Genomic DNA, 13,694 nt, shown 5'->3' on the forward strand with positions numbered 1-13,694 from the left:
CTCAGATGTTTTTTAAATGTCGTGTTGTTGTATAGTTGACATGTTGTGTAGCTACATCGCTAATATTTATCCCATTGAGTGACTTAAATGGCTAGTTTTTTGTTTGTAGCTTGTATAGCTAGCTACTTTTTTCGAATGCTAGGTATATAAACAATACCAATGCTATGAGTAGCGTAAAAGTCACTCAGATGTTTTTGATATGTGTTGTGTTGTTGTTGTATGGTTGACGTGTAGCTATATCGCTAATATTTATCCCATTGATTGACTTAAATTGCTAGTTTTTTGTTTGTAGCTTGTGTAGCTAGCTACTTTTTTCGAATGCTAGCTATATAAACAGTACCAATGCTATGAGTAGAGTAAAAGTCACTCAGATTTTTTTGATATGTGTCGTGTAGTTGTATAGTTGACATGTTGTGTAGCTACATTGCTAATCTTTATCCCATTGAGTGACTTAAATGCCTATTTTTTGTTTTTAGCTTGTGTAGCTAGCTACTTTTTTCGAATGCTAGCTATATAAACAGTGCTATGAGTAGCATAAAAGTCACTCAGATGTTTTTGATATGTCATGTAGTTGTATAGATGACATGTTGTGTAGCTACATTGCTAATATTTATCCCATTGAGTGACTTAAATGGCTAGTTTTTGTTTGTAGCTTGTGTAGCTAGCTACTTTTTCCGAATGCTAGCTACTGTCGGGTGACAGCCTCAAATTGTTCGAAGCTTTTAGCTTGGCAAGTCACTTCCTCAACATTTTTTTGTATTCTACAAACAGGCGTCTCAGTGAAGAGCCAGTACACATGTAACTGAACCCTGCATAACATAAACCTTCTTATTTACCTTTAGCAAGCAGGTAATATCCTGAGGACATCCTGGTAGAAAGACAGGCAGTTAATGACCCAATCTAAACCTCTCTTGAAGAACAAAATATAACTAATGTTTAGGAAACAGCAGCTGGAAAAGGGTTTTGAGAAGCTCCTCACATTTCTATATCATTAACAGCTTTAAAGCACCTTCAGGCTGTTGGATTTCACAGAGCTTACTTACATATCAATGGGCCATTAGGGGTTTGGGGTGTTAATTAGTTTAGCACCCATTGTGTGAATTGGAGACTGGATTAATGGGAGGGGAATAATAATGAGGCTTACCTTTCTTTGCTCAGGGCCATCCTGGGCGGATCCAGGTTGGGGTTCTCCATGGACTCCATCTGAGGGCATCGGAGGAAGTAGTAGAGCGTGTGCAGGGCGTCCGGGGACCAGGACACTTGCTGCTGCTGGCGGACATGCCGTGCCGGACTGAGCCCGTGCCGGACAGAACTGAGGCGCTGCATGTGGTGCATGGCCCGTGACACCAGGTCACCTGATGAAACCAACAAACAATGGACCAATCAGACACTTCAGAGCAGGCTAATACAGGTTCATTTAATTTAATGCACTTTGTACATTACGATGACTTGAATACACCTCGGCTATGATTCATATTTAATGTTTTTTTTATTATTATTATACATTACATTTTTTTTGGGAGCATAAGGTCAAATATTTAATTGTGAGGTCCTTATTTTTGTTTGTGGGGTTTTTTTGCATAAAAAAAGTATTTTCATCGATTCATAACATTCATGATGAACCACTGTAGTGACATGATGTCTTTACTACCTTTCTGGGCTTTATGGTAAAAAAAAAAAAAATACTAGAATGAAATTATATATTTTTTAAAAAGAATAATAATGGTTCCAACAAATGGTTGGAAAATAATGGTTAAGAATGAATCCGAACAGATAAAATGATTTTTGGAAAAAAAAAATAATAATTAAAAATCACAAAAACCAACATGAACAAAAAATACAGTAAAAATATTTTCCCTTTCCTTTTTCTTCTTTGTCATTGACCCATATATCAAATTATCAGCAAAGCTCAAGCATAAGCTAACAAGTCCTTGGACACGTATTGAAACCAAAAGCCGCACTTGGCCTTCATGGATGCGTGGAATGTGAATGTGAAAGAGATAGTACATGTTTCTCAGCGGATGAAACGCCAGTCTGCTCTTTTTTTCCTTTATGGATCTCACAGTTTCACTAAATAAGAATATCCTACTGTTGTACCATGAGTCCGATAAAAAATGTAATTCTCAACATGTGGTAGGAAACAGTCCAATTACTAACTAAACTACATATGGACACAAATATATCATTCAATGCATGTCTATACGCTAACTTGAGAAGCAAAGTTGTGGGCTGGTCACTCCCTTTGTGGGAACATATAGACTTCATTTGTGGTAATCACCTCTTGGGTTTATTTTCAAACCACAGAGTGCTTTGTGAGTAGGAAGAATCCTCTGTTATTATCTGAAACATGCCATACTTGTAGCAATAGGGGCCCTATTGTGTTCTGCCAGGCCCTACAAAGTGTCTCAAGAGAATTTATGAAACAAATAGGACGTTTGGGGGGCTTTGCTACTAATGCCTGCCCTGAAGGCTGAGATCAGTGCGATTGGACTGGGCATATAAACACAACATTCTCAAAGCTCGTGGTCATACTTGTTGCAATGTAAAGGCCCTGATAAAGTGAAAAGATCATTTTGTCCTTCGCTTAGTGGTAATAGGTTTGAAAAACATAAGCAGTGGAATACTGTTAGCGAACATCCTTACACAGACTGACCGCGGACTTTCCTCTCAATAATGCAACAAAAACACAACAAAAATGACAGTGGTGGGAAAACAGCAGTTAAGAAAGCATTTGATCATAGTGATCTGGACATGTTTGCATGAGCTCTGCAATTCGGCACTCCAATCAAGTTTATTTATATATCACTTTATACAATAGATTGCTTAAAATCACGCAGCTTTACAGCATCACACAAAAAAAGCAGCGTCACTTTAAATTAGAACTGCATCTTCAATTTCAACTCTGAAGCAGCTCTCCATTGTGTTTATGTTTCTACTCGTATCTTATCTTAACGAACTGAACAGAAGAAATTAACCGGAGAAGATTTCCATGGCAAAGTGGGCGGAGCCCAAGAGCCATGCCAACCTATTACATCATCACCACGGACCAATGGTAGTCCTTATCCGTAAGGTTTTTTTAAGCCGTTTCAAGCTTCTGAAACGAACTGATTTTGTTTAAAGGCCACATATTATGCCCACTTTCACAAGATGTAATAGACAATTTCTGGGTACACCATAGATTTATGTGAAATTTCAACTCAAAATACCCCTCAGATCATTTATTACAGCTTGTCAAATTTGCCCCTTTTTGGATGTGAGCAAAAACATGCAGTTGTTTTGGTGTGTCCCTTTAAATGCAAATTAACTGCTGCTCCGCCTCCGTTCAGAATAGGCTGATCCTTTACACGAGCTTCGGATTCTTCGGCAAAAACAAAACACATGAATCTCACTCATGCAAAATCTCAGTGAGTGCAGCCTTAAGCCCCGTACACACCGTGACGAATATCACATAGCGTTTCGAATATCGAATAGCGTTTTTCAACGCGTTTTTTGTGTTCACACCCAAGCGATTTTCGCTGACGATGAGCTGAGGGAACATGCAAATCCCCTAACATTCAACCAAATCATTCCCTAACATTAGATGGCGCCCATTTGCTCTGCAATACCACTCCATATCAGTTTTCTTTTATCAAGATGTTTGTAGTCGCTGTCGCGTTTGTCATATAGTTGTTTATGTTCTATCACCAACGAGACCAGCAGCTCTACATTCATCTTGCCTTGCATCTTCCTCGTCTTATTTCTTCCTGGCAGTGTAGACGGCGATGCTACTTGGCGTAGATCTTCTTCTCTTTTCCGTATGTGTGCTCGGCAAGACCGTTTTGTGTTTGAGCGCCTCCAAGTTGTGTTTTAGTGTAACTTCAGAAGCTCCAAGCTCATAGGTCGGATAGTTTTTGACGCGGCGTGTCAAACAACAACAACAAAAAACGAACCCGGGGCGTTTTTTTTTTAAATGATGCTTTTACGTGTGCCGTTTTGCGCGTCGGTGTGCACATTCACATTGGAGCCCTTTGTTTAGTCACGTGGCATTAAACGTCAGCGATTATCGTGTGCGAAATTCGTTCTGGTGTGAACAGGCCTTTACGGAGAGACTAAGGAACAGGTTGGAACTTTTAGACGCACCTGGACGTTTCTGAATGGTTTGTGGATACATTATGAAGTTGTTGTGGAGTCACATTGATTCATCTCATCGACTTGCATGTACCGTCATGTTTAACGTTTACACAAGTTGACACAGAAAACCAAAACGATTGCGAAAACCAAATGGCGAATCAATGTGACATGATATGGAAGTTGTACTCTATCTTTTAACACACTTTCAGATGCTCATTCATGTTTATTTTGCGCGGTAACTGGTATTATTAATCTCACGCCACAGCGCCAAAACGCTATTTATGTTTTTAAATTTCTAACGAAAATGGACGTAATTCGAAAATTGAGACTTTGTTTCATATCAATAGTAACAAAGGACAAAGATTATTGCGAGTTTTTGGATGCGCGCAGCCGCGATACAATGTCCCATTCATTCAAATGAAACAGGACGACTAATCGATTCTTGAGATTTAAGAATCGATATCGGTTCGTCAAAATGAGAATCGATTAATATCGAGAAATCGATATTTATTACCCAGCCCTACTAAACAAAGTTGCTAAGTTGTCACTTTTCACGTTTTCCTAGATGCACACAATTATAGCACTTAAAACACAGAGAATGTGAGATTTTCATGATAGTTTTACTGTGTCATATCAGTTTGTTCTTTGATTTTGCTTTAAGTATATCAGGGTGTTAAGGTTCTTCCCCTTTCAACCACCCCACCAAATCTCAACTGAAAGGGCTTCAAACAACGGCACAAACCCAGATTTGTTGTATGGGCCCAAATCCACCATTTTGGGTTGTCTAGATGCCCCATGTGTGTCAAGGGTTCCAGGGCAGCTGAAGACGTACAGATGCCCCACTGTTCATCGCATCTCTTGGGTACAACTGGATCAAACCTACATGAGAGCTCGTGGGGAGGTGCCAACCTCACGGGCGATGCACAAAGAGAGCTCTCACTGAATTCATAGAGTTTGTGTGCGATTGCTAATGCCCAACCGAACGCTTGGTCTGCATGAACGTGCCCTTGTGCTGTGGGAGACAAGCAGCGAAGTGTTCGGGCTTTTGCAGGAGGAAATCCATGCCTTCCATCGGAAAGACGCCAACCCTACCACCTCTGGGCCTGTGGCATGATGGGTAAACACAGGTAACACAGCTCCGAGAAAGACAGCCCATGCCAACAAAGACCTCCTTCAACTGCAGGGGAAATATCCCATTTTCAAATGTAAACTTGTGTGAGGAGGGAACCGAAACACTGCATAATGAACCGACAGTCAGACTCAGCTGAATAAGGTACTGTAATCTTTTTTGTTTTGTTCCACTTGTATAAAATCCAGAGCAAACAATAAACCCCAGACCAGATGTTGCTTTTATCAAGGGAACCGTGTTGAGACAGACATGCTTGGTTTCCGTGCAGATGAGTCAGGCATCATGAAGTCAGAGGAGAGACTGAATTGAATTCTTATAGGAGTATCTATAAACGTCAAAGCATTATCAAAAATAACAGATACACAAGACTTTCAGTTGACTTCCAGCCTCTTTTTGTTTGTGTTTTCTTTGTTTTCCGTCACAGAATATTCTGTTTAGAAATCAAACATGCCTGCTTTTTGGGAACAACGTGGTGGTGTTTATCCAGAGCATAAAATAATAGGCTAATCGGGTCAGAGAGATAAACAGTGTCCTTCTCCATGCTTTATCTCCTTCTCCATGTTGTGTTTGCAGGGATAACACCAAGCAATTGTGACTCTATATGATCCTTGCAACAATCTTGACTCTGTTGAGTGTCAATGTGAGCACTATGACAGGTAGAGAAAACAACCACACTTTTTTTTGTTTATATACTTTTATAAGTTAATTTATATAATAACAATGATATGTATATAATAGAATGTAATTTTAATATTTTACATTTTTGCCCATATATAATCTGTTTATATATGTTTAGACACACTACCAGTCAAAGGTTTTAGATCGGTAAGATTTTTTAATGTTTTTTAAAAAAGTCCCTTCTGCTCACCAAGGCTGCTTTTATTTGATAAAAAAAAAAAATACAAAAAAAACCCCAGTAATATTGTGAAATATTATTACAATTTAAAACAGCGGTGTCATTTATTCCTGTGATCAAAGCTGAATTTACAGCATCATTACTCCAGTCTTCAGTGTCACATGATCCTACAGAAATTATTATAATATGATGCTCAAGAAACATTTATGATTATCCATGTGGAAAACAGTTTTTTTATATTTTTATTTCAGGATACTTTGATGAATAGAAAGTTCAAAAGAACAGAATTGATCTGAAATGGAAAGCTTTTCTAACATTAATCACTACCATTCAAAAGTTTGGGGTCAGTAAGAATTTATTTAAAATTATTTTTGGGGGGAAAGAAATTAGAAAATACTTTTATTCATCAAGGATGAGTTAAATGGATCAAAAGTTACAGTAAAGACATTTATAATGTTAGAAAAGATTATATTTTAAATAAATGCTGTTCTTTTGAACTTTCTATTCATCATAGAATTTTGTGGGAAAAATGGTACACGAATGTTTTCAAAATTGAAAATAATAATTTGTTTTTGAGCATAAAATCAGCATATTAGAACGATTTCTGAAGAATCATGTGACACTGAAAACTGATGTGTAATCAGCAACACTAATTATGTTGAAAATTCAGCGTTCAAATTAGTACATTTCCAAAATATATTAAAACAGAATAATATATTTATTCTATAATAATAAATTAATAGAGATACAGTCATTTTAAATTGTCATAATATTTCACAATATTACTGTTTGTCATTTTTTTTCATCAAATAAAGCAGCCTTGGTGAGCAGAAGAGACTTCATTTAAAAACAAAAAATCTTACTGATCTAAAAATTTTGACCGGTAGTGTATGTAAAATAATATACATATAAAAAAACAAAAGTATATATATTGTTTTTTTTTTTCAATTTATTTGTTTATTTTATTTTACTTGTTGCACTATTATTTTGCTCTATAACACTAAATCCAATACAAATATAGTTTTGTACTATAGTATAAAGCAATTTTTGCATTTGATATTGAGGATGTGACATTTGCAATAAGCTCCACACTGAAAGATTCCAGCGTGTATAACCTTCTCATAAGCTATAGCTTAAATGTGACCTTTCTGAGTTGTAAATGATTCAGTATGTTTCATAATGAACACGAGGGAGAGAGAGAGAGAAACGGATAAAAGCAAGAGTATCAGACGTAGCAGACAGACAGGAAGGAAGTCAAGACACTCACTCAGTTCTGAGATGCTGCCCACACATGTGGCCAGTAAAGCCTGCTCGAGCGTCCTCAGCTCCAGTTCAGCGTACGCATCCTCTCTGCTCTCCAGTCCCGTCTGACATCCCTCTGTGTACGGACTGAAATGAGCCGGAAGTGACAGCACGCCTAGAACACAAAGAAAGGAAATGTAAATGACACTTAAAATGCGGTTATTGGCGTAATCTGTCCAGCAAAACTCATTTATGGGGTGGTGATGGCGCAGTAAGACACATGCCTTTGGTGTGAGAGACCCGGGATCGAATCCACTGTGAGACACCAATGTGTCCCTGAGCAAGACACTTAACCTTTAGTTGCTCCATAGGCGTGCGACCTCTGACATATATAGCAATTGTAAGTCTCTTTGGATAAAAGCGGAATAAATGAAAATTTATTTCAATAGGAAATTGAGTAATCTGGTGCTTAATTTATGAAATAGAAACTGCTCTGCATTTGATCTGTGTACATTTGATCAAAGTGCAAATGCTGTTGAAATTTTGCAAAGCTGAATGTCTTTAGATCTCTACCCTGCAAACTTAGCCTAATTAATGTCATGTAAGGGTTAATGCCCTCCGAGGTGTCCATTGTCAGGTTTTAATGGACGACGGCGAGGCGTGAACCGGCCGACGCGCAGCGGAGGAAGTCCATTAAAACCTGACAATGGACACCTCGGAGGGCATTAACCCGCTTTTACCATGGTCACTTGCCCAAATAAAACATTTTTAAAACATTAGTTTATATTTTAATTAGGCTAAATCTAGTTTTTTTCCAAATAATAACTTGCCTGACGATTTATTTAGCAACTTGAGATATAGTCCGCTCAGCTTGTAGAACCCTTCAGGTTCAAAATGCATTTTTTTTTTTTCATGAAACACAAAGGTAACGTTAGGCATAGTTATTTTTTTATTACACATAAAACACTTATGTGTTACACTAACATATAAATAAGCAGCAGTTAAAGTCCAAATCATTTATTTGGGAATGGCGAGAGGCAAGAATTGCTTAGATTTCCAAATACCTGCAGTACTCTAACTCTGCCACAAGGAAAAGTGCGTCTCAGCCACTACAAATATGAACGTTGCCATGGATTTCAGCATATCTGTGCGTATGCATGTTTTATATATTAGGCAGCTGGAGTTTCGTTTGACAGCTAAAACAAATCGGCGTTTGTGGGCAAAAAAATTAAACTAAATTTAAAGTCCCCCTGTGGTGAAAATCAAGGTTTTAATGGTTTAATATGTTTATGTCTATAGTTTAAGACACACCATGTGCAAATTCAGCCCGGTCTCATGAAAGTTCGTATCTATGGCACGAATGTCATTTCTCGTGGCATTTATACGGCAAAAACAGTTTTTGCGTGTATTTGGCACGCGATTTTCGCGTACATATGATACGCACTTTTTTGCGTATAATACACACGAACTCCCCACCCCCCTCCCCCCTAAACCTAACCCAGGGTTTTTTAGTGCGTACCATATACACGAAAAAAACACTTTTGGCGTATAAATGCCACGAGAAATGACACTCGTGGTATAGATACGCATCTTCATGAGACTGTGTTGGCAAATTCATAAGTCGACACCTTTGCTGAGTATTTACTCTTTAAAACTGCAATGAACCAAAGACAGTCTCAAAAAAACAGTTTGAAATCGCTGGTGTTTCTGACGTCACAAACTACCTAGTAACCAATCAGGTTAACGTATGATCGTCAACCAGTGGATCTCTGAGCTGGAGTGAGTGAGTGGAGGCGGGGTCATTTGCATATTCATAGAACCGCGTATACTAAATGAGGGAAGGGTGTAAAGATACATTCAGGCTATTTTAAGGCATGAAGTATTTATTTTTTCCAGTAAAAAACAGTTAAATATATTTTGGTGATCAAAGAGGAGTTTTAAGGGATACATTGATTGACTTTAAATATGGATCTTGCTTTGTTTTTTCAGATTTATATGTACAAGAAATCTGTTTTCATTTGCAGAATTTACCACTTTCAAAACTGCAGTCACAAGATAGATCAGAAAAACAAAGGTGACATTATCATCCATAACCCAACCTTGAAAACTACTCATTTCGATTCCAAACACACTTTTCACATAGGCTTACATGCTCCAGGGAGGAACACACAAACACATGCAAGAATTGACAACCTCAGCAGATTCTATTCTGGGATTGTGAAACACTTTGACTAAATCCAAACAGCATTACTAATAAACGTCACTGTATTTGACCAGAAATCACAAGAATGACAGCCAATGTGTCTTTTTGTCTCCAAGGTGTAAGATAACAAAGGTTGCACAAGGCCAGGACTGTCACTTCCTCTGTAAACAACTTCTCTTAGTCCACAGTGCTGGTTTCAAGAAAAACCTGGTGGTTAGGTGTTGATGAGTTAGTGGGACTTTCCCAGTATAATCTGACTGAAATGAGTCAACCCAAGGTTCCCAGAGCAATGCAGCATGCTCTAAACTTTAAACTGGTCACATGCCCCGTTAAACTATTGCTTAAGACCAGGATGGCTTTACTAAAGCACTGACTTGTGGCAGAAAAAGAAGTGCTACGGTTATATAACATGAAAGGATCTGCCTGGCTCCTTCAATCTCTTTTTATTTCCAGACTTGTTGGGTTGTTTTGGACTTAGTGAGTCAGAGTTTGGTTTGTGAGCTTCATCCTACAGTTTCCGTCTTTTAATTTGTGTTTTGCTGAGCCATCATTGGTTGATTTAGTTGAGTTGTCTCCAGAAGTGACATCCTGTCCATATGAAAGGATCAGGAAAAACCAAGATCAAGGAAGGGGAAACTTGCGCAGTTACGTTTCTCACTGGTTCTTTGTAGTTCTGGACAAAGCTTTGCTTTGGCCTTCAGGGGTGAGAGACCTGCCAAGGAAAAGGAAACAAGCAAGAAACCCTACCAGAGAAGCAAAAACAAAGCAATATTGTAAGTCCTGTTTCTGATTTATGCATGAAGCTTCACAGGAAAGACAGATCTCTATCCCATCTGTGACCTTTAAATGAATATTCTGGGTTCGGTACAAGTTAAGCTCAATTGACAGGATTTGCGGCAAAACGCACAAACAATAATTTCCATTCGTCCCTTTTTTCCTTTTCTGTGAGGCTCTTACAATGGAAGGGAATGGGGCAGATTATGCATCATTAAAATGCTGCCTGTGTTCGAAATCACACACTGCATGCGATTATAAAGTGTCCATCGAATCTTGGGGGAAGTAGTACAGTTGGTCATCTGGGTCATTATTCGCATACTGTATAGTAAGGAAGTTGGCATTTTCGGACACAGCGACTGTTTTATGCCTGGTTCAGATTACACGATTTTTTTTTGTCTGTTACGATAGTCGTGTCAGATTACGCGATTTTGACTCCTAAAATCTTGTCGTGTCGTGGACAAGACACATGTCAGGCTACACGTTGCTTCCTGACCAGTCATCGCATGCCGTCTTTAACAGCGCGCGTAATGTCATCGAGAAGGCGAAACTAGTAGCGAGTGACTTCCGGAAACGAACGTAAACAAACAATGGATGAAGCGGTGAGTGTTGTATTGTGTCACAGTCCTCGTCTGCACCAGTCTGTCTTGTCTTCAGCACTACACTTCCCATGATCCTCTCGTCTGCGCACCTGAACTCACTCCCTCATCAGCCTCCCGTTCAGCGTCCTGTTTCATCTGTTTCACCTGTTTGCACCTCATTATGTTTGATTCTTCCATGTATTTAGTTCCCTCTGTCCCATTCAGTCTTTGTCGGTCGATGTTTGTTGTTAGCCCGTGTGGCGCCTGTGTTCCTGTCTTCCTGCCTGTTTGATATATATTAAAAACTCATCTTTACTGATACCCCGGACTCCTTGTTTCTTCAGCCTGCACCCGCGCCGTGACATATTGGCTGTCCTGTGTTCAGAAAAAAGTAAAAAAAGAAAGAAAACCCGACAATGGACACGGTCCTGGATTGCTCGAAGAGGACAGTATGGGCTGTCAATCCTCCAAAGAGAACTTGAGGTAAAATATTGTTTTCTTTTATATTTGTACTTTTAGCTTTAATGTTTGTACCATCGTCTCTCTTTCGTTTCGCCCATTTTTTAAAAGTTGTGTACGGAAAAGCTTCTGTGCTCCTATTGGTCAACCTCAGATGTGACGGAACTGTCGTGGACAACCGTTAAAAAAATTAAACATGCTAGTCTTTTTGTCGTGAAGCATCGCAGACGCGACGTAAGTTGTCGCCCACTATAACGCACTATATGAGATGATACGATCGAATCTTGCGTCCCGACGGCCGTCGTCATTTACGAATCCCCACGACACCCTACATCAAACGGATCGTGCCAAAATCGAGCTAAAATTGTGTAATCTGAACCAGGCATTAATAGTATAGCTAAAAGACAAACGATATGCTTGTTAATAAAAAACAGATGGAGGGTGGATTTTTATTATTATAGGGTGGTTGTGTACACACACTGACGGAATCTTTATTTTCAAAGACCATGTAAAAGTGAATTTTGCATAATAGGTCTACTTTAAAAGAAGAAGAAATGTAATTGCTTTGATAAAATTATAAAAAATGTTATTAAATCCTCCAAAAATGGCCCATTTTAATTCTATTGTAGCTGCCTTTTTTTAACAGACTTGAAATAATTTATTGTGGTAATCAATCCACCATAAATTCAGTTAATTGAGCATAAGGGTCCACCCAGAATGCTGATAAGTGCCTATCCATACTACCAACAGGGCCATATTCAAGATATGCCAATGGTTTCTGGTTCTGCCAATGATTCAAGACATTTAATGATGAGGGTGGCTCCAGGTTTCATGAATAAAGCCTATTTATAATACCACAGTGTGGCAACAGTAAAACACTATGGGAATGACTCCTCAGACTACTCACAAACACTGGGATCATAAATTCCAGTAGACAAAGCTAAATGTTTGTTTACAGTAAACACCCTCATAATAGTATCTGTGATTTACGTTTATTACGGTATATTTACATCTTCAGGGTGGCTGAGTACCAACAACACTCTTAAATGTGACATGAAATCAGGTACACATAGAGGGAAATAACCTTTTTACATTCATGAGATCCTAAATAATGCTTCCAGCGACACCACCTCAGCAAAACTAAATGCTAAAGGCTTCTGGGTGGTTTCAGTGTGGTTGGGTGGTTTCTATGGCATAATCTCTGGTTGTAAGGGTCTTTTCTTTCTGTTGGCTGCTAAGTGTTTGCTAAAGTTGAAATTTAAAGTGGTTACAAGGAAGTTTTAAAGTCAAAATATACTTAATCGCAAGTTTATTGTGAGAGTTGTGATGTATTGTGCAGTAGTCAAAGAAGAGTCCGGAAAGAGCGATACAAAACAACAAGACAACGATATCATTCTCCATCATTTTCTTGTTTTGGTTCTTGTTCTAAACTTTGGATGCAATGGCGGATCCGTTACTCAAGGGGGTAATCCATCGACCGGAAGTTGAAGCCTCGCGGGAGCTTACATCTTGTAGCAGAACTTCACTTGCGTTAGCATTCCCATTGACTCACATTCATTTTGGGGTCACTTTGACACCGAATAACTCTACATCTGAGGCGTTTGAAGACCCTATTTGTCCTTTATTTATTTCTAAAGAAACACGACAATGTATAAATAGCTCCATTACCTTGTAGTTTATGTTATGGCCCCGTAGAAGCAGTTTTAGTGAAAGAACGATTGTGTCATACCCACGCGACTCTGTCGCACAGGAGAGAGATTACCGTATGTACAGGAGGAGAAGCTCACGCGCAATCGGGGAAACGTGGAGACAAAATGACAAAATAATTAATCAGAATACCTAGCAAAAGTGTCTCCTGCTCCTCGCTCATGGACAGCTCCTACTCACACTCTCCGCCTCTGCAAGTTTCGGAAGGGAATGATTCAGATTTCGCATGCCACTGCACCAGAAGACAGACGGTTTGCTCTCGTCACATCTACGTCGTCAAGCTCTGTTTGAGTGTGCGCGTCAGGGACGGAAGTGCTAAAAAATCGCCAAAAACGGGCTTCAATCGTCTCAATGGAGTTCCAATGAGATGGCTCTGTCCATTTCTTTTACTGTCTATGCCGCTACTTTCGTTCTTGTATCCTCAGAGCGAATGTCCTGTAAATTACATGACTCGGTGCTGCCCTCTAATGTCTTGTAGAGTATTGGAAAGCAATGTACTGCGCATGTGTCTTACTCCATGCTCATCCATGATGGAGAATACTTTAAAAAGCTATGTGGACACGACTGAGATGGAGAGGAACGTGGAAAATGAAGTTACCGGTCCTTTATGTACCAAAGAATAGGCCAAGAGAA

The 13,694-nt window shown here is 39.0% G+C and overlaps 1 protein-coding gene across 1 annotated transcript in view; it reads right to left on the reverse strand.

The window, feature by feature from the left end:
- abtb2b (ankyrin repeat and BTB domain containing 2b) overlaps window positions 1–13,694 on the reverse strand; it is a 60,051-nt gene that overhangs the window by 16,958 nt on the left and 29,399 nt on the right. The window contains exons 2-3 of the mRNA XM_039663162.2: window positions 7,363–7,512; window positions 1,145–1,355 (exon numbers count right to left, since the gene is read on the reverse strand). Of these exons, the coding sequence (XP_039519096.2) occupies window positions 1,145–1,355; window positions 7,363–7,512 (361 nt within the window). The remainder of the gene's footprint in view (window positions 1–1,144; window positions 1,356–7,362; window positions 7,513–13,694) is intronic.

This window comes from Pimephales promelas, chromosome 25, assembly GCF_988280905.1.
Source record: "Pimephales promelas chromosome 25, fPimPro1.hap1.1, whole genome shotgun sequence".
In the NCBI taxonomy this organism is placed as follows: Eukaryota; Metazoa; Chordata; class Actinopteri; order Cypriniformes; family Leuciscidae; genus Pimephales; species Pimephales promelas.